The 25,823-nt window shown below is 50.2% G+C and overlaps 1 protein-coding gene across 6 annotated transcripts in view; it reads left to right on the top strand.

Moving 5' to 3' along the window:
* The first annotated feature begins 12,583 nt into the window (after positions 1 to 12,583).
* DMAP1 (DNA methyltransferase 1 associated protein 1) overlaps positions 12,584 to 25,823 on the top strand; it is a 46,983-nt gene continuing 33,743 nt past the window's right edge. Inside the window, exons 1-5 of one of the 6 annotated variants that reach the window (XM_045027226.1) lie at positions 12,584 to 12,692; positions 14,322 to 14,400; positions 15,559 to 15,668; positions 18,113 to 18,204; positions 19,259 to 19,454. In XM_045027226.1, coding sequence (XP_044883161.1) covers positions 12,609 to 12,692; positions 14,322 to 14,400; positions 15,559 to 15,668; positions 18,113 to 18,204; positions 19,259 to 19,454 — 561 coding nt within the window. In that variant the 5' untranslated portion in view covers positions 12,584 to 12,608. Of the gene's footprint in view, positions 12,693 to 13,261; positions 13,390 to 14,321; positions 14,405 to 15,558; positions 15,669 to 18,112; positions 18,205 to 19,258; positions 19,455 to 25,823 lie in introns of those variants that run through there. The other 5 variants (XM_045027228.1, XM_045027229.1, XM_045027227.1 and 2 more) reach the window with 5 other exon arrangements.

Genomic DNA, 25,823 nt, shown 5'->3' on the forward strand with positions numbered 1-25,823 from the left:
GCTGCTCCAGGCCTGGCCTCTCCCTGCAGGGGGCGCTGTGCGGAGCGAGGCAGGAGCACGGGCTGGGGTGGGGCCCCGCTGCTCCAGGCCTGGCCTCTCCCTGCAGGGGGCGCTGTGCGGAGCGAGGCAGGAGCACGGGCTGGGGTGGGGCCCCGCTGCTCCAGGCCTGGCCGCTCCCTGCAGGGGGCGCTGTGCGGAGCGAGGCAGGAGCACGGGCTGGGGTGGGGCCCCGCTGCTCCAGGCCTGGCCTCTCCCTGCAGGGGGCGCTGTGCGGAGCGAGGCAGGAGCATGGGCTGGGGTGGGGCCCAGCTGCTCCAGGCCTGGCCTCTCCCTGCAGGGGGCGCTGTGCGGAGCGAGGCAGGAGCACGGGCTGGGGTGGGGCCCCGCTGCTCCAGTCTGGCTCCTGGCAGGGCTCCCTCGGAGGAATGTCCCCGAGTGTTGGCAGCCACAGCGCTGCAGAGAGTGGGGCTGTTCCTGGCAATCATTTTCCCATCCATTTCCCGGTGTCCCTGATACGGGGGCGAATGGGGCGCCGTGATAACGTGCACACACGCAGGAGCTGCCTCACCCTTAGGAAACATTTGGCTTTGGGCACCTGAGTCCACCAGGCGAGCGATAACTCTCAGCCTCACGCTCCCTGCCTGGAGTTTGCACCTGGCCCTATCGCATCTTAGTCACACACGGAGGGTTTGTCCATCGCTGGGCCCCAGATAACCTCCTCCGGCCTCGCTGGGCCTGTGTTTGCGCTCAGCCTCCTCCGCTAGGAGGGCAGAGGTGCAGGGATGGGCGCGCACCCCAGGGCCGGGGGGGAGACACGTGTCTCTCCCAGGGCCGGCAGGACCCTGTGGACAGTGTGCGCGTGGATGTGAAAGAAGTGACACCTCCTCGGCCTAATAACTGTCTGATCTCCCAGCACAGCAGGGCTGGCCTGGGGAGACGGCCTGGGCGAAGCCAAGGGCTGCAGGGGGCACGGTGCTGGCCCCACTGAGTCAGTGCTGGACTCAACGTCCCAGAGGGTGCTGGGGGGGCGGGGGCTCTGTAAAGGATGCTTCCCCCCCCCCCGAGTCAGTGCTGACCCCAGTGCAGCATGGGGGGGCGAGGGGGGCACTACTAGAGAGGTGCTCCTTTGCTGAGCTCTAAAACCAATTCCATGGGCACTGGGGGGAGGTGGGGTGGGGAGCGGGTTACGCAAGGACCTGGCCAGTTTGTAACATGGATAATCACATTTCCCCCTGCACGTCCCGTTGGCAGTCAGGGAGCTAGTCTTCACTGCCGGGGCAGTTTAGCAGCAGCTGAGCTCCACTCCAGAAGTGGCTGCATTTCAGCAGCGAGCAAATCTGGGAGCCTGGCAACAAAGAACTACAGAAATGTCCCGTTCTTCTGAGATCTTAGGGCCTGGGTGTTGGCATATTGGGCTCTGCCCCTCCTGGTGTATTTCCAGCCCCCTGCGTGGCTATGGGACTAAGCCAGGAATAGATACATGCACACATGCGGGCACCTGTTAGCCACGCACCGTGGTGCCAGCCCGTTGGAAGCACCCCCCCCCCCTCTCAGCGGCACGTGGGTGTCTCTCAAAGGCAGGAAGTGGCCTGGCCAGACATACCAAGTGTTTCCCAGCAGGCTGTGCGGCTGCAGGGTTCCTGTGCCAGATGCCAGCGCGGGGCACCAGGCAGGGCCCGGGCAGTAACCCCGGGGCAGGCTGGGGGGAAGGCAGTGCTTTCAGGCGTAGCAGGCTGCTGTAGGGTCATCACACAGTCGAGAGGGCTGGAGATTAGGACAGAGATGGCGATTCCCTTTCCGTCCAGACTCCAGAAACAGTCCCCCGGTCTGTGTGGGCGGGGGCGGGGGGCAGCATCTCCACTCCTGCCTGCTCAGGGGGCGTTGGAAAAGGTGCACAACCCCCCCCATCTATCTTGGGGGGGGGGGCTGGTTCGGTTTGTCAGCAGCACCAGCCTCTGGAGGTGACCAGTACGGGCAGGTAGATCTTGGGGTGGGCTGGGACATGCCGGGTGATTTTGCAGGGCTGCTTTGAAGAGCTGTGCCGGCTTTCCAGCTAACGGAGCTCCTTCCCCAGCCCAGCCCAGCCCAGCCCAAGGGGAATCGCTCTGGAAAGGGAGCAGCAGCTAATTACTAGCCATCTCACAGCCATGCCCAGGAACCCAGCGGTGCCTAAGCAGTCAGAGACCACGAGTCAGGCCCAGTCTGCACTGGGGTCACATCTTCCAGCTTTTCTCAGCAGCGACGAGGGCTAGAAACTTACCCCTCCCCTGCCTTTTTTTGTGATTCTCACAAAATCCTAGGGCTCCAGGAGCTGGGGCTTGCAGAAAAACACCAACTATTTCCAGACTTGTGATAAAATTGGGGGAATTAGCAACACCGGGCATCCCAGTCAAAGCTCAGGCCCCCTTGTGCTGGGCACTGCACATGCAATTTAGCAGAGCCGGTCCCTGTCCCAGAAAGACGTCAGACGGGCCAGGAGAGGCAGGCAACGTACACAGACAGGGTGCGGCTGCAGAAGGAACAGAGCTTAGCAGGAAAACAGAAGCCCGAGCTGAGTAAAAAAGGCTGGGAAACTCGTCACACCTCCCCCCACCCCCCAGTCCTCTGCAGATTTAACTGACACGGGGTGAAAACACCAGAAGGTGCCAGGGCCCAGGCCATGCTGGTCTCCCCCGGGGGCAGCAGAACCAGCAGCAGCACCAGTGGGGAGGCCTTGCTGAAAATCCCTAGGGAGGCTGCCCCCCTCTGCAGTGGCTGGTACCCGGAGAGAGGGGAACTGCCTCGTACTGCTGCCAGCCGAGGGAGCTGCCCACGTGCAGAAGGTCGGGGAGTCCAGTCCAGTGGCTGGGCCCTGGGGAGGGGAAGGGGACATGCAGACATGGCCCAAAGCCACTACGGCTCCCTCCATCCCTGCAGCATTCACCCTCCTTCGAGCTCGCCCCCACCCCCGCCAGTGGCAGGGCCGAGTGCTGGCACGGGGAGGGTGGCTCCGGCTGGGCGGCTTGCTCTCCCGGGGAGCCCTTCAGCAGCGCGTCTGATCGGCTGGGTGGTGCACAGCCTCGGAGGGGAGCGTCTCACCCGCTCGGGGAGGGGCTGGGGCCTGCCTGGTGCGGGCTGGGTGCCCTCAGCTCCCAGTGGGGGACTGGCCGGGATGGAAGAGGCTGGCAGCAGCCCTGCTGCAGAGACCATGCACAGCAGGACTGTCCTGGGCTGAGCCGTGCACTGCTCCAGCTCACATGCCCTACCCAGGAGTCACCCAGCCCCATGGGGCGAGGGCGGGGAAATCTGTGCCCATCCTGGGGGTGAGGGCTCCAGTTACTGACCAGCCAGCCCTGGCACCAGGGGGCTCTCGGGGGCGCAGCCCAGGACCGGGCGTTCAGGGACAAGCTGGGGCCCGCGCAGTCCAGGGATAGTAACCGCCTGCCCTGGGGCTCTGCCCCCATCTCCACTCGGCCCCACTCCGGCGCAGCCAGGGCAGCCCTGTGGTGGTGCCTACGGCACGGGGGTGCCCTGGCTCAGGACTCAGCCCCGGCTTGCGGGTGGGGAATGCTCAGGTGGGCTCTGGGCACAGACCTGCTGGTTGGAGTGCCGGGGCCCAGCCTGGCCCAGCCATGGGCGTGACACCGGGGGCCAGGCGTCCTGCAGGGCCTGCCATGGTGCGGAGGGGAGACAGGCTCAGCGGAGAGCGAGGGCTGCAGGGGGCAGGATGGGCGGCGGGGAAACGTGGCAAGGACCTTCGCCCTGCAGAGGGGTGGGGCAGTGCTGGGACTGCCTGGGCATCACCGTGGGCACGAGGGCAGCCGGGATGGGTGAGCGCAGGGGCTGCTTGGGAGACGACTCTGCCAAGGGCGAGGCTGGGAATGGCCCAGGGTAGGGGTGCACTGGACAGGCAGCACCAGACACTTCCTGCAATGGGCCAACGAGCATCAGGGCGGGTGAATGGTACCTGCAGCGTGTGCATGTGTGTGCACATGTGTACGTGTACATGGGTGTGTAACATACGTGTGTGGGTGTTTTCCAGCATGGGTAACCATGCCAGGACCCCCCACCCCCACCCCAAAATGCACATGGCCTCGCAAGAGACCCTCCGTTCCACAAGCCCCTAGCAAGAGGGGAGGGGAGGTAATGGGGTTAGGTCAAGGTCACTTGGGGGGTAGCATTCACGAGGACCCTTCATCATCCCCCAGATCCTATTACCCACCCCTTTCACTAGGCAACCGCACCATGTAACGGCCTGGTGGCTCGGAGCAAAAGGGTTGTGAGGACCCCAAATCCGAGAGCAGAGCTGGGCCCCACAGATCAGCCCCCCCAGGAGTGTCACACCAGCGTCAGCCACTCAGCTAAGGGCTCGCTCCAGTGGGGTTCGAACTGGGGGCCTGGGGCTGGGCAATGACCCAGCTTGCCTGAGTCTCTGGAGACATGGTCCATAGCAGGGTGCCCTGGAGCCCACGATTGGCTTTTGGGTTCCAAACCTGCCTTCTAACCTGAGCCAAGCGCAAACCAGTGCATGATGGCTGCACACAGCCAGAACCAACACCCCGGGGGCCAATCGCCCCCTTTATCTCCACAGGCTGCGAAGTGTCACTGCTGCTCATTTCAGCAGAAACCTCCAGCTAATGTGTTTAGCCCACGAGCCCTCTGCCCCCCCCACCTTCTGTGATACACAATTGTGGGGCCACCCCAAGGCTGGCAGCATGTTGAAATGCGAGGGGCAGTGTACGGGCTGCTGTGCTGACTGGGTTTGCACTTTGTATTCAGTTCCGTAAGGCCCAGATCCCCCCAGGGGTTGAGACAACTAACTCCAGTTGAAAGCGACCCAGAGTCCTGGGGCACCTTATAGACTAACAGACGTATTGGAGCACGAGCTTTCGGGGGTGAATGACGTGCGTCCGACGAAGTGGGGATTCAACCACCCAAGCTTGTGCTCCAATACGTCTGTTAGTCTGTAAGGTGCCCCAGGACTCTCTGTCGCTTTTACAGATCCAGACTAACACGGCTCCCCCTCTGATACCTGACCCCAGTTGATTTCCCTTTGAGGAGCTGTGCCTGAACCCCTTCATCTGTTAGCGTGTCCCCTCCGTCTTCTCTTCTCCAGACTACACAAGCCCACTTGTTTCAGTCGTCCCTCAGAGCTCATGTTTTCTAGACCTTTACTCATGTTTGTTGCTCTTCTCTGGACTCTCTCCAATCTGTCCACATCTCTCCTGAAATGTGGCACCCAGAACTGGACACAATACTCCAGCTGAGGCCTAAGCAGTGTGGAGTAGAGCGGAAGAATGACTCCTCGTGTCTTGCTCACAACACTCACAGCCCAGAACAAGGTTCATTTTTTTTGAAGCAGTGTTACACTGTTGACTCATATTTAGCTTGTCGTCCATTATGACCCCCAGATCCCTTCCCGCTGTGCTCCTTCCTAGGCAGTCATTGCCCATTCTGTGTACGTGTGCAACTGACAGTTCAGGAAAGATGTGAACAAATTAGAGAAAGTCCAGAGAGGAGCAACAAAAATGATTAAAGGTCTAGAAAACATGAGCAATGAGGGAAGACTGAAAAAACTGTGTTTGTTTAGTCGGGAGAAGAGAAGACTGAGAAGGGACATGATACCAGTTTTCAAGTACCTAAAAGGTTGTTACAAGGAGGAGGGAGGTAAATTGTTCTCGTTAACCTCTGAGGATAGAAGCAATGGGCTTAAATTGCAGCAAGGGAGGTTTAGGTTGGACATTAGGAAAAACTTCCTAACTGTCAGGGTGGTTAAGCACTGGAATAAACTGCCTAGAGGGGTTGTGGAATCTCCATCACTGGGGATTTTGAAGAGCAGGTTGGACAAACACCTGTCAGGGGTGGTCTTAGTTCTGCCTTGAGAGCAGGGGACTGGACCAGACGACCTCTCGAGGTCCCTGCCAGGCCTATGATTCTATGATCTTCTCATTTAAATAAAGCTGCCCCAGCCGAGGGTTGCAGGGCCTGTTATGCAGTGTAGGGCCAGGCCCTGCCACGCCCAGGAAGCAAAGGCAGCCATACGGCTTGAGTCAATTGGGAGCCCTGTGGAACAGAGCGCAGGCAAGGATCCCATACAGGCCTGGCTGTCCCCCAAACGGGCCCTAGCTCTGAAGCAATCAGCCAGTCAATCAGTGGGACAGAAACTGGTTAATTTCCCACAGGGGCGTTATACAATGGCAGTCAGCAGCCATGGGGATTTCAAAGCACCTGCCTGGTTTAGCCTGAAGTGATTCAATCAGCCCATGAATGAAAAGCAGCATGAACTAAATAGCAGCGTGAATCACAGCTGTGCAGGCCTGAGGCGGGGCCAACTCACCTGTGCTGAATGCAGTTTTAAATACAGTCCGAGGCACACACCCCCACCCCCTGCCTGCCTGCTTCCAGGGCACAGCAGCACCTGGGCCGTGACACTGCAACTCTGCTCTGCCCAGCTCCAGTTCAGGGGCACCCCTCTGCCTGCCCTTCGCTTCTTGTCTTTCCCCAGCCTTTCTCCCCTGCCCCTTCCTGCAGTAACTCCCAACTTCTGCCCTCACTTCTAGTGGGGGCTTAACCCCCACCCCTGCCAGCTGCTGCAGGATCAGCAATGAAGTGGTTAATGCTGCCATGTCACCATTGGGCACCCCAGTAAAACCGCTCAGGAGCAGTTCAGTCCAGTCTGGCTGCAGACTCGGGCAAACGTCCCTGGGTTAGTTACACTCAGTTCACATTTTGAAAGTCCCCCGGCCCCACCTTGAAAATGTGAAGGCTGGATGGAAACCTCCATTTTCAAACTGAGAGCTGAGACTCTGCAGGCTGAAAAGCCCCAGGGTCCAGGCAACTGACACCACTGGCCTATCTGGATTTATCATGGCTCTTGCTCGGTATCACTGCAGTGCTTCGGAGCCCTAGGGTTGGATCAGGCCCCCACTGTGCCAGGGGCTGTAGGAACAGAACACAAAGACCAGCCCTGCCCCGAGCAGCTGACAATCTAAGGCCAGGTCTATGCTGCAAAGCTTTCCTGGCACATAGATATCGGTCAGGAGTATGGAAAAATCCACCCCCCAACCCCACAGCTGTACTACATGCTAAAAGGGGGCATTTAAATCAGGTCACTGGGGGCAGATGATAAAAACCCACATGTAGGTCTATTAAAAACAAGGTGACCTTAACGGAGGGCTGAATGTTATGGGAGGGGGAAATGGGAAATTACAATAGGAGCAACAGAGGGAAAACTGTTGGAATCTGCTCAACACCTTAGATGTCTGAAGACAAACGCAAGCACTCTGGAGAATACGCAGGAAGAACTGGATGAATTAGTCCGTAATATAAATTATGACTTAATTGGCATCACGGCGATTTCATGGGCTCAGCCTCATGACTGGAATGGTGGTGTTGAGGGGTACACCGGGGAGCGGCAGGTTGAATGATGCACTCAGGCTGTATGCACTTGTTCTGAGATCCAGCAGGATGGGAGAGGCAGAGCAGCTGAAAGTCTCTGGCTGAAGATAAAAGGGGGAAAACCCAGGGGCGCTGTCATGGTAGGATCTACTACAGCCACCAAATCAGGTGGAGGAGGCATTTCTAGAACAAACAGCAGCTACCTGCTAGCCATGGGAGGACTTTACCCGGACATCTGCTGATGAAGCAAAATGGCACAACACGAAAGGCCGGTAAGTTTTTGGAATGTGCTGGAACCGTTGGGTTCAGGCAGGGCAGGAAGGAACCAGGGGGCAGCCAATTCAGATGTGATTCTGACCAGCAGGGAAGGATTAGTTGTGAATCTGACGTTTGAAGGGTGACAGTGACCATGACATGATACATTTCATGCTTCTAAGGAAAGGAAGGAGTGAGGGCAGCGGATGCCCAAAGCAGCCTTTCACAAACACCATGAACTGGCAGGTCAGGTCCCGTGGGAAAACATTCTTAGGGATAAAGGAGATCTGGCAGGTTCTCAGGAAGACAATACTAAAGATGCAACAGGGAGAATAGTGAGAGGCTCCATTAGAAGCTCCTTAATGACCTGAAAAAAAAATCAAAAGGAACCTTATAGGAAGTATAAAAATGGACCAATTGCTAGAGAATAGTAACAAGAACAGCACAGGCAGGTAGGGACAAAATCAGCCAGGCTGAGGTGGAAAATGAGGTACCCCTGGCAAGGGACATAAAAAAAGCCCTAAGAAAAGGGTTTATAAATACATTAGGAGCAAGACAAAGGAAGGTGGAGGTCTTCTACTTAGCAGGGAGGGAGAGCTAACCATGGGTGAGGTGTTTAACACCCATTTTGCTTCAATCTTCACTAATTGTGACCAGGTACTTAACACAACTGATATTAACATCAAGGGGGAAGGAATGTCAGCCACAGAGGGAAAGAACAGGGTGATGAATAGTTAGGTAACAGCTGTGTTCAAGTTGGAAGGGCCTGATGAAATTCATGCAAGGAAATAGTGAAAACAATCTCAGAACATTAGCAACTATCTTTGAAAGAACTCATGGCCCACAGGTGAGATCCCAGAGGACTGGAGAAGGGCAAACATAGTGCCTAGCTTTAAAAGGACTTGGGGAATTAGAGACCGCTCAGCCGAACTTCAATACCCAGACACAAACTATGAACCAATCAATTTGCAAGTGCCTAGGGATACTAGGCATATAAGGAATAGCTGACATGACTATTATGAGTCAAGAACAAATCCTGCCAAGCCAACCTAATGTCCTTGTTTGACCTGACCTAGTGGATATGGGGGAAGCTGTTTTAGTTGTGAGATATCTTGATTTCAGCAACACTTTTAACAGTCCCACATGACATTCTCATAAGCAAACTAGAAAAATGTGGTCTAGATGAAATTTGCAAAATTGGTTGAAAGACCATACTCAGAGTAGTTATGGGTGGTTCGCTGTCTAACTGGTGTGTGTGTGTGTTTTTCTAGGGAGCTCTTGCGGAGGTTAGTCTGGGTCCGGTACTTTTCCCACATTTTCATTCATTATTTAGATAATGGAGTGGAGCATATGCGTACAACATTTGCAGATGATACCAAATTGGGATGGGCTGCAAGCACTTTGGAGGACAGGGTTAAAATTCAAAACCTTGACAAACTGAAGAACTGGGGGGAGGGATAGCTCAGTGGTTTGAGCATTGGCCTGCTAAACCCAGGGTTGTGAGTTCAATCCTTGAGGAGGCCACTTAGGGATCTGGGGCAAAAATTGGTCTTGCCTAGTGAAGGCAGGGGGCTGGACTCAATGACCTTTTGAGGTCCCTTCCAGTTCTAGGAGATTGGTATAGCTCCAGTTATAAAAAAAAAAAATATATATAAAATAAGATGAAATTCAGTGAAGACAAGTGCAAAGTACAACACATAGGAAGAAAAAATAAAATGCACATCTACAAAATGGGGAATAACTGGGTAGGTGGTAGTGCTTTTCAGCTTGGAAAAGAGATGACTAAAGGGAGATATGATAGAGGTCTCTAAAATGGTGTGGAGAAAGTAAATAAGGAAGTGTTATTTACTACTCCTCATAACACAAAAACTAGGGGTCACCAAATTAATGGGCAGCAGGTTTAAAACAAACAAAAGGAAGTATTTCTTCACACAACACACAGTCAACCTGTGGAACTCCTTGCCAGTGGATGTTGTGAAGTCTAAGACTATAAAAGGGTTCATAAAATAATTAGATAAATTCCTGGAGGATAGGTCCATCAATGGCTATTAGCCAGGATGGGCAGGGTTGGCGTCCCAAGCCTCTGTTTGCCTCTGAAGCTGGGAATGGGCGACAGAGTATCGATTACTTGATGATTCCCTGTTCTGTTCATTACCAGCATTGGCTGCTGTCGGCAGACAGGATACTGGGCTAGATGGACCATTGACCTGACCCAGTATGACCGTTCTTCCATACTGCTGAAAGGATTTGGGTGCTAGTGGATCACAAATTGAATATGAGTCAACAATGAGATGCAGTTGCAAAAGAGGCTAATATCATCTTGGGGTGTATTAACAGGAGTGTTGTATGTTAGACACGGGAGGTAATTGTCCCGTTCTCCGTGGCACTGGTGAAGGCTCGGCTGGAGCACTGTGTCCAGTTCTGGGCCCTGCCCTTCAGGAAAGATTTGGATAAATTGGAGAGTCCAGACGAGAGCAACAAAAATTATCAAAGGTTTAGAAAACTTGATCTACAAGGAAAGGTTAAAAACATGGGGCCTGGTTAGTCTTGAGAACAGAAAACTGATGGGGTTAAGATCTTTATAAAGAGCACAGTGACGGATTGTTCTCCACGTCCACTGCAGCTAGGACAAGAAGTGATGAGCTTCACCTGCAGCAAGGGAGATTTAGGTCAGATATTAGGATTCAGAAAATCTAACTCTCAGGGGAGTTACGCTCTGGAACAGGCTTCCAAGGGAGGTTGTGGAGTCGTCACCAGTGGAGGTTTTTAAGAACAGGTTGGACAGCCCCATCGGGGTGGTTTAGGTTTATTTGGTCCTGCCTCAGCACAGGGGGCTGGGCTAGATGACCTCTTGAGGCTCCTTCCAGCCCTACATCTCCATGATTCTATGCTGGCATCCCCCATTTTTGTGGGTCTTCTCCAAACCCTCTCCAATTTATCGACATCCTTCTTGAAATGTGGGCACCAGAACTGGGCAAACTATTCCAGCAGCAGTTGCACCAGTGCCAAATACAGAACTAAAATAACCTCTCTGCTCCTACTTGAGATTCCTTTTGATGTATCCCAGGAGCGCATTCGTTTTTTCGGACATAACCTCCCAGTGTGATGCCATGTTCAGCTGATTGTCCACCACAACTCCCAAATCTTTTTCAGAGTCATGGATTCCCAGGAGGGAGTCCCCCATCCTGTAAGCATGGCCTGTGTTCTTTGCTCATAGTTGTATACATTCACATTTAACCACATTAAATGCATGATGTTTACTTGTTCCCAATTTATCACACAATCAAGATCTCTGTGAATCAGTGACCTGGCCTCTTCATTGTTTACCACTCCCCCAATTGTTGTGTCATCTGTAAACTTTTTGAATGATGATTTTATGTTTTCTTGCAGGTCACTGATAAAAATGTTAAATAGCATAGTGCAAAAAAACAATCCCTGCAATACACCAGGGGAAAGAGACCTGCTCAGTCACAATTCCCCTTTAGTTACATATTGAGACCTATCAGTTAGCCAGTTTTAATCCACTTAATGTGTGCGATGTTCATTTGATATCCTTCTAGCTTTTCAGTCAAAATGTTGTGCCATATCAAGTCAAATGCCTTACAGCAGTCTAAGTATATTACAGCAACACTATTATCTTTTTCAAACAAACTTGCAACCTCATAAAAAATGTTAGTTTGACAGGATCTGTTTTCCATAAACCCATGTTGACTGGCATTAATAGCATTACTCTCCTTTAATTATTTATTAATCAAGTCCTGTATTCTCTGCTCCATTGTCTTGCCAGGAATTTATGTCAGGCTGGTAGGCCTATAATTACCTAGCTCATCCTGTTTATCTTTTTTAAAAAATGGCACAACATCAACTGTTTTCTGGAATTTCTCCATGGCTCCAAGACTCATTGACAATCAACATTAGCAGTCCAGTGAATTTTTCAGCCAACTCTTTTAAAACTCTTGGATGCAATTTAGCTGGACCTGCTGATTTAAAAATGTCTAACTTTAGTAGCTGCTGTTTAACACTCTCCAGAGATACTAGTGGAAGGGAAAGAGTATTGTCATCACCAGATGATGAGGCTATATCATGTTTTCTCCCTGAATACAGAACACTTCTGCTTTTTCCTGCATTATTATCAATAATTCTACAATTTCCATCTACTAATGGACCAATACCATTGTCAGGATTCTTTTTGTTCCTAATATATTTTAAAAACTCCTTCTGACTGTCTTTAACTCTGCTGGCCATAGATTTCTCCTTGTGTCCCTTGGCTTCCCTTATCAATTTTCTGCAATTCCTAGCTTCTGGTTTATATTAATTGCTATCAACTTCCTCTTTTCTCCAATTCTTTATACAGCTGCCTTCATTTCCCCTCTAATTCCTGCTAGGTCTATCTGTGTTTCTCCCACCAGAATTAAGAGAATTTGGTCCCTTCACTATAAACTTTTACCTTCATAGCTATGTTGGTCAGGGCTGTGACTTGTGACTGATAGAACTATGCTGGCAATAGCTCCTAGTGTGGACAAAGCTTTTACCAGTCCCCCAAATGAAACAAGGCATACCTACAAAAGGACTCCTCCACCCAGTATAACTGCACCTACACTGGGGCTTTTGCAAGCATAGCTAAATCAGCTAGGGGTTTGATTCCTGCCCCCACTCCCCCCCCCCGTTATGTTGGCAAAACTAAGTGTAGAGCACGCCGCACGCAGGTGGGGCTGGAATACACTATCCCCCCCAAAGACGACTTTTGCTGGTGAAAGCTGTGTCCACATTAGGAGCGCTTTGCTGATATAAAATACTGGTCTAACTACACACAGATCTGAGCTCACAGGGGGCGCTGGCTGTGGTGTGCCCTGCTGAGCTACGCAAAGGCCAGAGAGGAGCATGAGGTGAAGTGACACCCAGTCTCACTCCAGGGTCACATTTCCCAGGCCCCCCTGCAGATCTGAGCCCTTATTCCTGAAACATGGACTCAGTGAATGGTGCTAAAGACCCAACCTCACGTGGCTTCCCACAGGGCTAGTTCCAGGGCTGGAATTCAGTCACAGCAGCTGTCCAGAGTGGTAAATATTTCCCACCCCCCCGGCGTTGTTATCGGGGCGGGGGAGGCATGGGGGGCTCCGGGGAATCCTCCATGAAAATTCAAGCCCAGGCTCGTTCCCGTAACGCCTTGGGCGGCGCTTGGCCCCCAGGGGGCGGGGGGTTGAGCGGCTCAGGGGGGGCAGGGCGGGGGGGGGCAGTGTGGGGGGGCAGTATGCGGGGGGGGGCGCAGTGCGTGCGAGCAGCTCGGCCACGTTCCGCGCTGACCCCGCGGGACAGAGGCCGGGGCAGGGCAAGGGCGCCCCCTAGCGGCGAGGAGCGGCCGGTCCCCTCCGCCGCGGGCAGGCGGGCTGGGGCGCGGAGCCCCACGGCAGCGGGGCGGGGCCCGGCCCCGAGTGGGGCGACCAGGCGGCAAGTGTGAAACATGGGGGGGGGGGGACCGGGAGCCTGTGTGAGCGAGACCCCACATCGGGGCTGCCCCGTAGCCCCGGGACACCTGGTCCGCGCTCCCCGGGCTGCAAACCGCTCGGGGCCCAGGCTCGGGGGCGGGGGCACCACCCGGCTCAGCGGCCGGGCCCGATCCGGCGGGACCCACCCCCCTGGACTGAGCGGTCCGGTCACTTCCGGTTCGTAGCGGCGGAGACCGGAAGTGCCTCGGATCGGACCCGAATTGCTGTGACACCAGCCCTGGCTGCGCTGCCTAGGGCGGCCCCGGCCCAGGTGGGAGAGTGGGGCGCTGGGGGGAGGGGCTGGGGGTCTGAGGATGGGGCCTGGGGGGAGAGGCTGGGGGCTCTGAGGATGGGGTCAGGGCCATGGGGGAGAGACTGGGGGGGTCTGAGGATGGGGTCATGGGGGGGTGTCTGAGGATGGGGTCAGGGCCGTGGGGGGAGGGGCTGGGGGGGGGTCTGAGGATTTGGTCGGGGTCTGGGGTGAGGGGCCTGGGGGGTCTGAGGATGGGGTCAGGGCCATGGGGGAGAGGCTGGGGGGGGGTCTGAGGATTTGGTCGGGGCTGGGGGGGTGTCTGAGGATGGGGTCAGGGCCGTGGGGGAGGGGCTGGGGGGTCTGAGGATGGGGCGGGGCTGGGGGCTCTGAGGATGGGGTCAGGGCCATGGGGGGAGAGGCTGGGGGGGGTCTGAGGATTTGGTCGGGGTCTGGGGGGAGGGGCCTGGGGGGTCTGAGGATGGGGTCAGGGCCGTGGGGGAGGGGCTGGGGGCTCTGAGGATGGGGTCAGGGCTCAGGGCCGTGGGGGAGGGGCAGGGGGGTCTGAGGATGGGGTCGAGGTCTGGGAGGGAGGGGCTGGACATAGGGTCTCTGGGCAGGGATTGAGGGAGTTTGCTCTGGTGGCTCCTGAGGTGGGGCAGGGATTAATGGGCCCTGGGGAATCTGTATTCCGGTGGGATGCCCTGAGAGGTCACAGATGCAAGGCCAGAAGGGACCATTCTGATCAAGTCTGGCCCCTGTATAGCACAGGCCAGAGAGCTGCCCCCAAGAATTCCTAGGGCAGAGCCGTTAGAAAAACATCCATCATGATTTGAAAATGGATCCACTAGGACCCAATGGGCCTTAATCGCCATCTCAGCACCCCAGGGAAATCCCAGCCAGTTTTACCCCTGGGCTGTGACTGAGGTGTCATTTGGCATTTTCTCCTGTAGGTAAATCCCAAGGAGAAGTCAGCACTAGCAGCCTTTGCAGTGGGACGGGGTCTGTACAGAGTGGAAGTCTGGGATCCGGGCAGGTAACAGGAATGATTTTCAAACCCCATCCCACTTGGGCAAGTGGCAGCTTCTCACTTACCAGGATTTTCCTTGAAAAGTTTATGTTTACTGAGCCCATGGGAAGGCAGCACAGCCATACTGGTGCCTGTGAGGAATGTGCTCTAATAAAAGTCATCCTCTTTTAACTGGCTGGGTATCTGAACGGATGAGCAGTCATCCGTGGGAATCTTTTATACTCTTAGGAGATGAAAATCTAGGAGGGGATATTTTAGCAGTTTAACCATCAGGTTTGAGATGGCTAGTCTTCCTGGAACCACTGGTTCAAATTTCAACAGCCCTGGATCCACAATAAATAAGTAGAATTCCAGGCACTTTATTGTGTGTGGAGCTTTGGATAAGACCTTACAAATGCCATCCTTCTCTGCTCTGTGTGGGCACTAAAGATCCAATGGGGTCACTGTCATGATAGCGAGAGAGCATTTGGCTAGAAATGTCCCCTTTTTCACTGTGTGACAGCGGGCGCCACACCAGAGGTGGCTGCATCTCCGTTGGTGCAGTATGTATAAAGTTGAAAATATTTGATAAATTTTTCATTATTTTATGCTGGAAAACTCATTTTTTCCCTCAGCTTGTCAGTAGTTTTAGACCTGACCTCTGTCCTCCTTGTCAAAATAATTTGGCTGTTTTTAAGATATCTGAAGCAATTCGTGCAGGCCATTTTCAGAGACAGGTTATTCGGTTAGAAATACCTTGGTGTGAGCCTGTATGGTGATGCCTATGTTCTTTTCCAGGAATAGGTACCCCTCACTGGTGTCCCTCATTTTCTATTGCTAAGCATCTGAAGAATAAAGTCCATTTTAGAATCAAATAAAGTTTCTGCTCAGGGCTTTGGAGCTGTGCACCGGCTCCGCTCCAGCTCCAGGCAAAAACCTGCAGCTCCACTGCTCCGGAGTTGCTCTGCGGTCCAGCTCCGGGCTCTGCTCCAAAGCTCTGTTTTTGCTGAACGAGGATGAATGACTTGGTCTGTTTGCTCTGTGGGGAGGAGGGGCAAGGGTGTTGTACACGGGAGGAGGATGAGCAAAGTGGTTAATTTTACAGAGGACAATCTGCATATATGCCCTGTGGATGCCTGTTCATAGGGCTCTTGTTTTAACTGCTGTGTTTCTTCCTCTAGAGAGCAAGATGGCGACGGGTGCAGATGTGCGGGATATTCTGGAGCTGGGGGGTGTGGAGTCAGAGAACACGGGAACCATCAATAAGAAGGACATCATCAATTCTGATAAGGTACTGGGGTTATGGCCCTGAACTCTTTGCCCCAGTCACCAACTTGAAAATCACACTTGTGTCTGAAAACTTTTTACCTACTGTTCTCACAAGCGTCATCTCAAACGACTATAACTGAAAGAATTGGAGGAAAACAAATATTTGTTACTATTACAGTTGTTTACTTTGGGCATTTCCATGGAGTATCTGGCATCTTACATGTATGTCCATCTCCTGGCTTCCCAGTATCTTCAGTTACTCATCTCCTTGTGTTCCAGAGGGTTGTGTTCACAAAATCCAAAAGTTTAGTCGGAAATCTAAACAGTCAAATGCCAAATGTCTGGCAGACTCAAGAAGGGAAGGCTTTGGGGTTAAGGTGTTGAAACTGGGACTTGGGAGACCCCAAGCTATGTCTCTGGCTTGATCACAGGATCTCTGTGTGACCTTGGGCAAGTCATTTAGGCCTTATCTGTATTAAGAAAATGTGCACTGTACCCCAGTTTCCCACCTGTTAAATGGGTATAATACTTCTTCCATACTTCACAGGGGCATTGTTGTGCTCAGACACTATGGAGATGGGACAATATAAACAGAGAGATGAACAGGAACTCCAGATCCAAGAGAACCACAACTGTAGTGTAGGTCCCAGACTCCAATTTGAGATGAAACTATATAATAATGAAATGCCACCGCACTCAAAGCACTCCCCAGCCACTGTTTCCTCTCCATTGAAATGTCTGTCTCCACACAGAAGTGCAGCTCCCTGGGGCTGCCTTCTCATCAGTGCAAAGACTGATATAACGGCATTACTGAAAACTGGTGAGAGAATGTGCATGATTGGGGTGTTAAAATCACTAGCGATGACCTGTGTACGAAGGACAGAGCGGGTAAAAGAGTTGGGGGGTGGGCACTCTGCCTTAAAGATCCCATTACTTGTTTGAAAGTTATGGATGATTCAGACCCACAGGATCTTGAATACATATGGATCAATGTGCTAACTAAGAAAACCAGGGACGGGGAATTGGTGCAGATCTGTTAAATGCCACCAGTGGAAACCAGAGTCCAGGATGTGTTACTCCTTAAACATCTGTCTGTAATGTGTGGAAAGATCAACAGTGTTATGGGGGACTTCAGTTTGGGAGACACACTTCAGAGGTCTTATGCAGCCAGTAGTAAAACACCATTAGTGTTTCTAAAATATATAGATAATTTTCTAATGCAAAAGTAACTTGAGGTAACTCTGTGTTAGACATCATTATGACAGAGGGAGGGATAGCTCAGTGGTTTGAGCATTGGCCTGCTAAACCCAGGGTTGTGAGTTCAATCCTTGAGGAGGCCACTTAGGGATCTGGGGCAAAAATTGGTCCTGCTAGTGAAGGCAGGGGGCTGGACTCGATGACCTTTCAAGGTCCCTTCCAGTTCTAGGTGATTGGTATATCTCCAATTATTAGATAAAGATGAATTTATCAATGGGCTGGAAGTTGCCTAGTGATCATGATATGATTACATTCAGTATGAGCAAACAGAGGACAGCACCAACTGGTAATGTGTATATACTTGGTGCTTCCAAAGGGTTAATTTCCCAAAACTGAGGAAAATTATGAGCAAAATTGATTCAGAGGAAATATGTAGACAGAAAAATGTGAATGAAAATTGGGAGTTTTAAAGGAAGTGTCTTAGATCGCCAAAAAACCACAATCAAGAAAGAGGACAACTGATTAAAATCCCATCCTAGCTCCATGACAGAGTGAAGGCAGCAGTTGAGGAGAAGCAACATATGACAAATGGAGTACTAGGATAACTCCAGAAGAATAGAAGATCTCTAATGTCCTGATATTCAAAAAGCACTAGCTGGAGGAGTAGGAAGGTGATTTTCTCTCTGTATGCAGCATTGGTGAGATCGATACCGGAATAGTGGGTCCAGTTCTAGTGTCCACATTTTAAAAAAGATGTTGAAAAACTGGAGAGGGTGCAGAAAAGAGCAACAAAAATTATTTGAGGGCTGGAGAAAATGCCTTACTGTGAGAGACTTTACGAGCTCAGTCTGTTTAGTTTATGAAAGAGAAGACTGAGAGGTGACATGATTACAGTGTAGAAGTACCTTCCTGGGGAGAAAATTCCGGGTAGTAAAAGACTTTAATCTATCCGAGAAAGGCAGAACAAGAACCAATGGCTGGAAGCAGAAGCCAGAGAAAATCAATAAGAAATCAGGCCCAGATTTTAACAGTGAGGCTGATTAACCACTGGAACAAACTACCAAGGGAAGTGGTGGATTTCCCATCACCTGACGTTTTCAAATCAAGACGGGATACCTTTCTGGAGCCAAATACAAGTTATTGGGCTCTATACAGGGATAACTGAGTAAAATACAATAGTTGGTGATATATAGAAGAAGTCAGTCTGTGTGATCGAATGGTCTCTTCTGCCTTAAATTCTAAATCTATAACCAAAATCTTCTGTTTCAGAAAAAATCCAAGAAATCATCTGAGACGCTGACATTTAAGAGGCCGGAGGGGATGCACCGAGAGGTTTATGCACTTCTCTACTCCGATAAAAAGTAAGCGTGTCTGGTTAGTGTTCTGCACAGTCTCATGGGAGAACTGGCACCCACCCCTGGCTCCAGTCTGTCATTGCCTGGCCTAGTCACACTTGGAGCCTTTGACAGTCCAGCCCCTAAAATTTAGCTCCTTGAGTCTCATCTCCTCCAGGCTTTTTATTGTTTTTGTTTCTCTTGTTTATATTTTCTTTCTCATTCCAAAATGGGGAGGCTCTGCTCTGTGCATGTGATGAGAAAAGTGCAGTCACTCCAGAGCTACGTCGCCTGGGGCAGCATATATGCCCTTTTGTATCTAATTCCCCTGTATGTGCCACCGGGAGTAACAACTGCTTTTGTTTCCGCAAGCGTTATGCTGCAAACTTGTAGACTTTAAGATCAGAAGGGACCATCATGATCTAGTGTGACCTCCTGCTCATTGCACAGAACCTCACCCATTCACCCCTGTAACAGACCCTTAGCTTCTGGCTGAGTTACTGATTTAAAGACGTCAGGTTATGGAGGATCCCCCATTTACACTAGTTTAAACCTGTAAGTGACCCGTGCCCCATGCTGCAGAGGAAGGCGAACCCCGCCCCCGGGTTTCTTCCAATGTGACCTGGAGGAAAATTCCTTCCCAACCCCAAATATGGCATTTGCTATGGACTGTGCCATCGGCCCAGAGGTCTCTAGCCTGCCTGTTTTCCAGTCAGCTCTTCCTTTCAAACGCCTCCGTGCTGTTTGCTCCATCTCCGACTTCCATTGACACAGAATGACTCTGACCTTGCTAGCAGGCTCTGCGCCCTCCTCACTCTTTACATCTGGTGGCTTTGGAGCCCATCAGCGGTGAGCTTGAGTTGATTCAGGGCGATTGCGGGGTGGATGCTGTTGCGTGACCGAAAGCCAGAGTGTCACCCCGGAGCTGTGTGTAGTGTCTTTCCTTCATGGGGAGTGCGAAACCAGGAATGGGGCTTGAACCTAGGTGTCCTGCACTACCCACCGCGCTGCCAGGATCCATAGCAAAGACCCTCCAGAGGAGTTCAGTGCTTCTCTCAACCCGGGCTTCTCTGCTCTGCAGGGATGCGCCTCCACTGCTGCCCAGTGACACGACGCAGGGCTACCGCACAGTCAAGGCAAAGCTGGGCTCCAAGAAAGTACGGCCCTGGAAGTGGATGCCCTTCACCAACCCCGCGAGGAAAGACGGGGCGATGTTCTACCACTGGAGGAGGGCTGCAGAGGAGGGAAAGGATTACCCCTTCGCCAGGTTCAACAAAGTAAGTGGGAGCGTGTGGGGGTGAGGGAAGTGGACAGGCTGGCTGTCATCACCCAGCAGCGATCTCCCTCTGCATAGTGTCTCAGATGAGAGCCTGAGAAGCCCCTTCCTTCCACACACGGACTTGCGCTATATTGGGCAATAACATTTTCAGTTGCAGTCTGGCCTGCGACCTCAGGCTGCACTCTCACCTGATCCTTCAGGCTAAGTGGGTTTGGAATGGGGTCAGAGCTTTGCAGTACAGCCTTGGTGCTACAGGGATGATTCAGTAGGGGGCAGTGTTGTTCCTGCTGCATCAGCACTGACTCAGTGCCCCATTATGGCTCTAGGGGGTGCTGTGTAGCAAGAGGACTCATATTTTGAATGAGACTTAAAGACAAGGTCTTTACCCTTGTCACCTGCGATCCTGTGGCAAATTCTGGGTGCTGGCTGCAGTTTCCTCGCCAAATTCCAACACAAATAATTACTTTCCACCTACCTGAAACTTCCACTGGGGTTTTGGTTGGATGCGGTACAGTTCGTGTTCCGTGTTTTCAGTTTTTATTTGTATAAAAAAAACCTGGGAACTTTTCAGTGTTTATTTTCCAAACATTAAAACGGGGATGAAATTGGGTTAAAAATAAAAAAAAATTGGGGGGGGGGGGAAAGAAAAACGAAAAAAACTTTTGTAATATCCACATTTTACTGCTATAATTTAAGCTTTTTTTTCTTAATTGTACGAAGGTATATTTTGTCTCTCAGAGCTAGTAGCTCATCCAGAAATCCTGGTTTGCGTACGCTCGTGTAATGTTCTTCCAAAGTCTCCTCACTCGTGTCGAACCTCTGGCTGTCTTGGAGGTAGTCCAACTTTGACAATAAGCGCTCTGCGTCGGTAGATCCAGGGGGTACACTCCAAGCTCTCTGTGCCACTTTGGTGAAGTTGGGAAGTATGGCTGGATGACTATTTCACAAAGCCTGCCAGCACATCCAGTTTCGCATTGTCAGGGGTAGGCAAGTTCATGTGAGTAGTAAATTCCCTTTTCAGATTTAAAATTTAGTGGTAAATGGTTGAAATGCTCTGGCATAACAATCGTAGTCTGCTGCAAAATTCACCTTGAGGAAGGGGTGCAACACCTGGATGACATTCCAAAAAGAATCTTTGGCACCAAACACTTTGAGGTTCAGATTACAGGCTGCGGTCATCTCCCATTTCTCACTGGGTGTTGTGTCGAAGGTTTTGAATACTTCTTTGTTTTCTCGTGTTCCGGGGTCAGAAGAATTTCTAGTAACAGCTGGGTTTTCTCTCTGTATCTTCTGCAGCTTTTGTGCTCAATTCAATTGAGACTTTGGTTGTCAGGATCCGGTAAACGTCTGTATTGGCAAACGTGTTGGCAGTAGTCAGAGAAAACTCCAGTGTTTTCTGTGTGTCACACGCTGATTCCAAGTTTTCAACAATGACCATTACCTTGGTGCGCAGAATCTCACAGTCATTCTGGTTATTTGCTAGACTCTTCAGAGTTTTTGCTTTAGAACCAACAAACTCAGGATGATCTAGGAGATGCGGTGGCACAGTCCACACGTGATTTACATGAGAAGCAGCGAAGTACTGATGTGGCACAACAGGGGTAGGTAAACAGCAGTTGGCTCTGCACTCATCTCACACTGTGTAAAACAAAGCCTTCAGCTTGTTTGCATGCTTGAAAACAGCCCCAAATCCACGATGCAAGATTTCACGTCTTTCATTTCCTCTGTAGCAGTAGCTGCTGACAGCGCAATGTTAATCAGATGAGAAGACAGGTAATACGCAGCAGCTCTGGTTTCTGATTGAGTTTAAGCTCTGTGCCATCTTAACTCTGCAGGAAGCAGAATCTGTGTTAGCTATGACCATGTTCTCCCAAGCTAGTTGGTACATCTCAGACATGCCAGTTATTGCTGCGTCAACAAAACGCAGTCGGCAGAGGGGATGAATGTCGTGTCAGCACAAAACAATGTCAGTTTATTTGCCTTGAAATCAAAACCTGAAAACAAAAGGCCAAGAATTGGATGGGCCAAAGCATCAGGAGACTTGTCAAAAATCAGATTAGGCACCACATTTCCATCAAGTCGTTCCATCGGTTTAGGTACTAAAGTGTCATCCTTTTCTTTCAGATACTTACAAGGGAGGTTGTCTGTGTTAGGAAGGGGTTTTGCGGTTGGACAGGATTGTCGTATAAAGTCACCAATAGGCTCCTCTGCCATTAACAGGGTCATTGGGCGAAACAAAGCCTGTGCAGATTCATTGACGCACTTGTGCTGTGTCCTCCCTTTCATTAAAGCCCTGGTGAAAGCTCCTGGTGCAAGCTCCTGGTGCAGACTGACTGCCCTGAAGCTGGCTTTCTTCTTTAAGCTGCTTGTGTTGCTTGCTGTTGACATGCTCCTTCTTTCAGTCAGCGCGAGCACTGACTTCAGTGCTGCAGTATGTGCAGCGCAATGCATCCTCTTCGCGCCTGTCTTTACTTTCCGTGAAAATGTCTAAGTACTCATTTTCTTATTGCTATTCGGGCATAGATTTGCATTTTTTGCCTCATTTTTGCCTTTGTACCTTATCTTTACCTGTGGAGGATTGATTGTTTAAATTCAACAGATAGGCAGGCAGCATCTTTCTGTGAGCCAATCATAATGCTATATTCACATTGCTTCATTTTTCCGACCTCCACCTTGTGTGTGTTCTGTGTTTTACACTCCAGAACTGCTTCATTCTCAGAGCTGCAGCACACAACAATCGCGTAAAGTGTTAGTGTTTAACAAAAATATGTCCCTATAAGAACATAAGAACGGCCATACTGGGTCAGATCAAAGATCCGTCTTGCTCAATATCCTGTCTTCCAACAGTGGCCAATGTCAGGTACCCCAGAGGGAATTAATAGAACAGGTAATCATCAGGTGATCCATCCCCTGTCGCCCATTCCCAGCTTCTGGCAAACAGAGGCTAGGGACACCATCCCTGCCAATAACCATTGATGGACCTATCCTCCAGGAATTTATCTAGTTCTTTTTTTGAACATTGTTGTAGTCTTGGCCTTCACAACATCCTCTGGCAAAGAGTTCCACAGGTTGACCGTACGTTATATGAAAAAATACTTCCTTTTGTTTTAAACCTGCTGCCTATTAATTTCATTTGGTGACCCCTAGTTCTTGTGTTATGAGAAGGAGTAAATAACACTTCCTTATTTCCTTTCTCCACATCACTCATGATTTTATAGACCTCTATCGTATCCCCCCTTAGTCGTCTCTTTTCCAGGCTGAAAAGTCCCAGTCTTATTAATCTCTACTCATACGGCAGCCGTTCCATACCCCTGATAATTTTTGTTGCTCTTTTCTGAACCTTTTCCAATTCCAGTATATCTTTTTTGAGATGGGGCAACCACATCTGCATGCAGTATTCAAGATGTGGACGTACCATAGATTTATATAGAGGCAATATGATATTTTCTGTCTCATTATCTATCCCTTTCTTAATGATTCCCACCATTCTGTTCACTTTTTTGACTGCTGCTGCATATTGAGTGGATGTTTTCAGAGAATTATCCACAATGACTCCAAGATCTCTTTCTTGAGTGGTAACAGCTAATTTAGACCCCATCATTTTATAGGTGTAGTTGGGATTATATTTTCCAATGTGTGTTACTTTGCATTTACCAACAGTGAATTTCATCTGCCATTTTGTTGCCCAGTCACCCAGTTTAGTAGCTCTTCCCAGTCTGCTCTGGACTTAACTATCTTGAGTAGTTTTGTATCATTTGCAAATTTTGCCACCTCCCTGTTTACCCCCTTTTCCAGATCATTTATGAATATGTTGAACAGGACTGGGCCCAGTACAGACCTCTGGGGGACACCACTATTTACTTCTCTCCATTCTGAGAACTGACCATTTATTCCGACCCTTTGTTTCCTATCTTTTAACCAGTTACTGATCCATGACAGGACCTTCCCTCTTATCCCATGACAGCTTAGCTTGCTTAAGAGCCTTTGCTGAGGGGCCTTGTCAAAGGCTTTTTGAAAGTCTAAGTACATTATATCCACTGGATCCCCCTTGTCCACATGCTTGTTGACCCTCTCAAAGAATTCGAGTAGATTGGTGAGGCATGATTTCCCTTTATAACAACCATGTTGACTCTTCCCCAACAAATTATGTTCATCTCTGTGTCTGACAGTTTTGTTCTTTACTATAGTTTCAACCAGTTTGCCTGGTATTGATGTCAGACTTACCGGCCTGTAATTGCCGGAATCACCTCTGGAGCCCTTTTTAAAATTTGGCATCTCTTTAGCTATCCTCCAGTCATTTGGTACAGAAGCTGATTTAAATGATAGGTTACAGATGACAGTTAGTAGTTCTGCAATTTCACATTTGAGTCCCTTCAGAACTCTTGGGTGATACCATCTGGCCCTGGTGACTTATTACTGTTTAATTTATCAATTTGTTCCAAAACCTCCTCTAATGACACCTCAATCTGCGACAGTTCCTCAGATTTGTCATCTAAAAAGAATGGTTCAGGTTTGTGAATCTCCCTCACATCCTCAGCCGTGAAGACCGATGCAAAGAATTCATTTTGTTTCTCCGCAATGGCCTTATCATCCTTGAGTGCTGCTTTAGCATCTCAATAGTCCAGTGGCCCCACTGGTTGTTCAGCAGGCTTCCTGCTTCTGATGCACTTACATTTTTTTTTGCCATTACTTTTTGAGTCTTTGGCTAGCTGTTTTTCACATTCTCTTTTGGACGTCCTAATTATATTTTTACACTTAATTTGCCAATGTTTATGCTCCTTTCTATTTTCCTCACTAGGATTTAACTTGCACTTTTTAAAGGATGCCTTTTTGTCTCTCACTACGTTGTTGTTTAGCCAGGGTGGCACTTTTTTGGTTCTCTTACTATGTTTTTTAATTTGGGGTATACATTAAGTTGAGCCTCTATTATGGTGTCTTTAAAAAGTTTCCATGCAGCTTGCAGGGATTTCACTTTTGGCTCTGTACCATTTAGTTTTTGTTTAACTAACCTCCGCATTTTTGTGTAGTTCCCTTTTCTGAAATTGAATGCTACTGTGTTGGGCCACTGTGGGGTTTTCCCCACCACAGGGATGTTACATTTAATTATATTATGGTCCCTATTATCGAACGGTCCAGCTATATTCACCTCTTGGACCAGATCCTGTGCTCCACTTTGGACTAAATCAAAAATACAAAAAAAATTGAGTGAATTGATAAATGGGTGTAAATCAGTAAAAATTGAACGCCATTAATTAAAAACAACGTATTAATTTATCAGTGAAAATCGGTAAAAACTGAAAACGCGGAGCACTAAGTGCCGTATACTTTGCTTCCTGTCCTAGAGTGCATAGCTGGTGTTAGTCACAAATGGTCTAATTTGAAATGCTGCTGTGCTTTGTTATAAATAGCTGCTGTCTTCTGTGTCAGACATGGCTGTTTCAGTGATTACGTTTATTTCAATAAAAACACTAAAACCCACAAGAAAAGTGTTAAAAGAACATTATTAAGGTGCAAAGTTAAGCACTGAAGAGCTAGGAAATACCAGACTGCAACCTTAATTCCGCCCCCTTGCTCATGTGGTTATGATAGTCATTAGTGACACGATCACATACTATTTTTTTCCATAGGACCCTGCCCTCGTTCAGCGCTCGTCAGGGTGGATGAGGCTCACTTCCTGAGCAGCTGTCCATTGTGTTGCCCCATGCTTTACTCACAGCACACTATTCAATCCCTGCTCTGAAGACGGAATGACTAATTTCCTCCTGGGCTTTGCTATGGTGCGCATTACTAGAGTATCTCAGTATTTCAGAGACGTGAATGAGTTTATTTTCACAACACCCTCTGAGGGGATGGAGTGTTGTTTTCCCCATTTTACAGTTGGGAAACTGAGGCACAGAGAGGTTAAAATCTAAAAGTATTTGCTAATTCTGGGTGCCCAATGTGAGACAGCTTGGACCTGATTTTTCAGAGTATTTAACATTATACAGCGCTTTATATGTTCAAACACAGCTTCCACTGACCAGCTGCAGCTGGGTGCTTAGCATCTCTGCAAATCAGACTCCAGAATCTCAAGTCAGGCACCAGAAATGAGGAACACACAGGAACCCCTGTGAAAAGTTTGGGTTAAGTGACTTGCCCGGCATCACACAGGAACTCTGTGTCAGGGGCAGGGATAGAATCTGGTTTCCCCAGGGCAGCATTCAGCTCCTTTAACCATGAGACCATCCTTTCTCTTCCTGCAACAAGCGAGGCCGGGTCCTACAGACAACAGCCTCCTTCACTGCACAGGCCTGATTCGTCCCCAGGGCAGGGCCAGCCTGTGCCAAACGAGGCAGGGTCCTGTAGAAAGATAATATGTGACCATGTA

The sequence above is a fragment of the Mauremys mutica genome, chromosome 8 (assembly GCF_020497125.1).
Source record: "Mauremys mutica isolate MM-2020 ecotype Southern chromosome 8, ASM2049712v1, whole genome shotgun sequence".
NCBI lineage: Eukaryota > Metazoa > Chordata > Testudines > Geoemydidae > Mauremys > Mauremys mutica.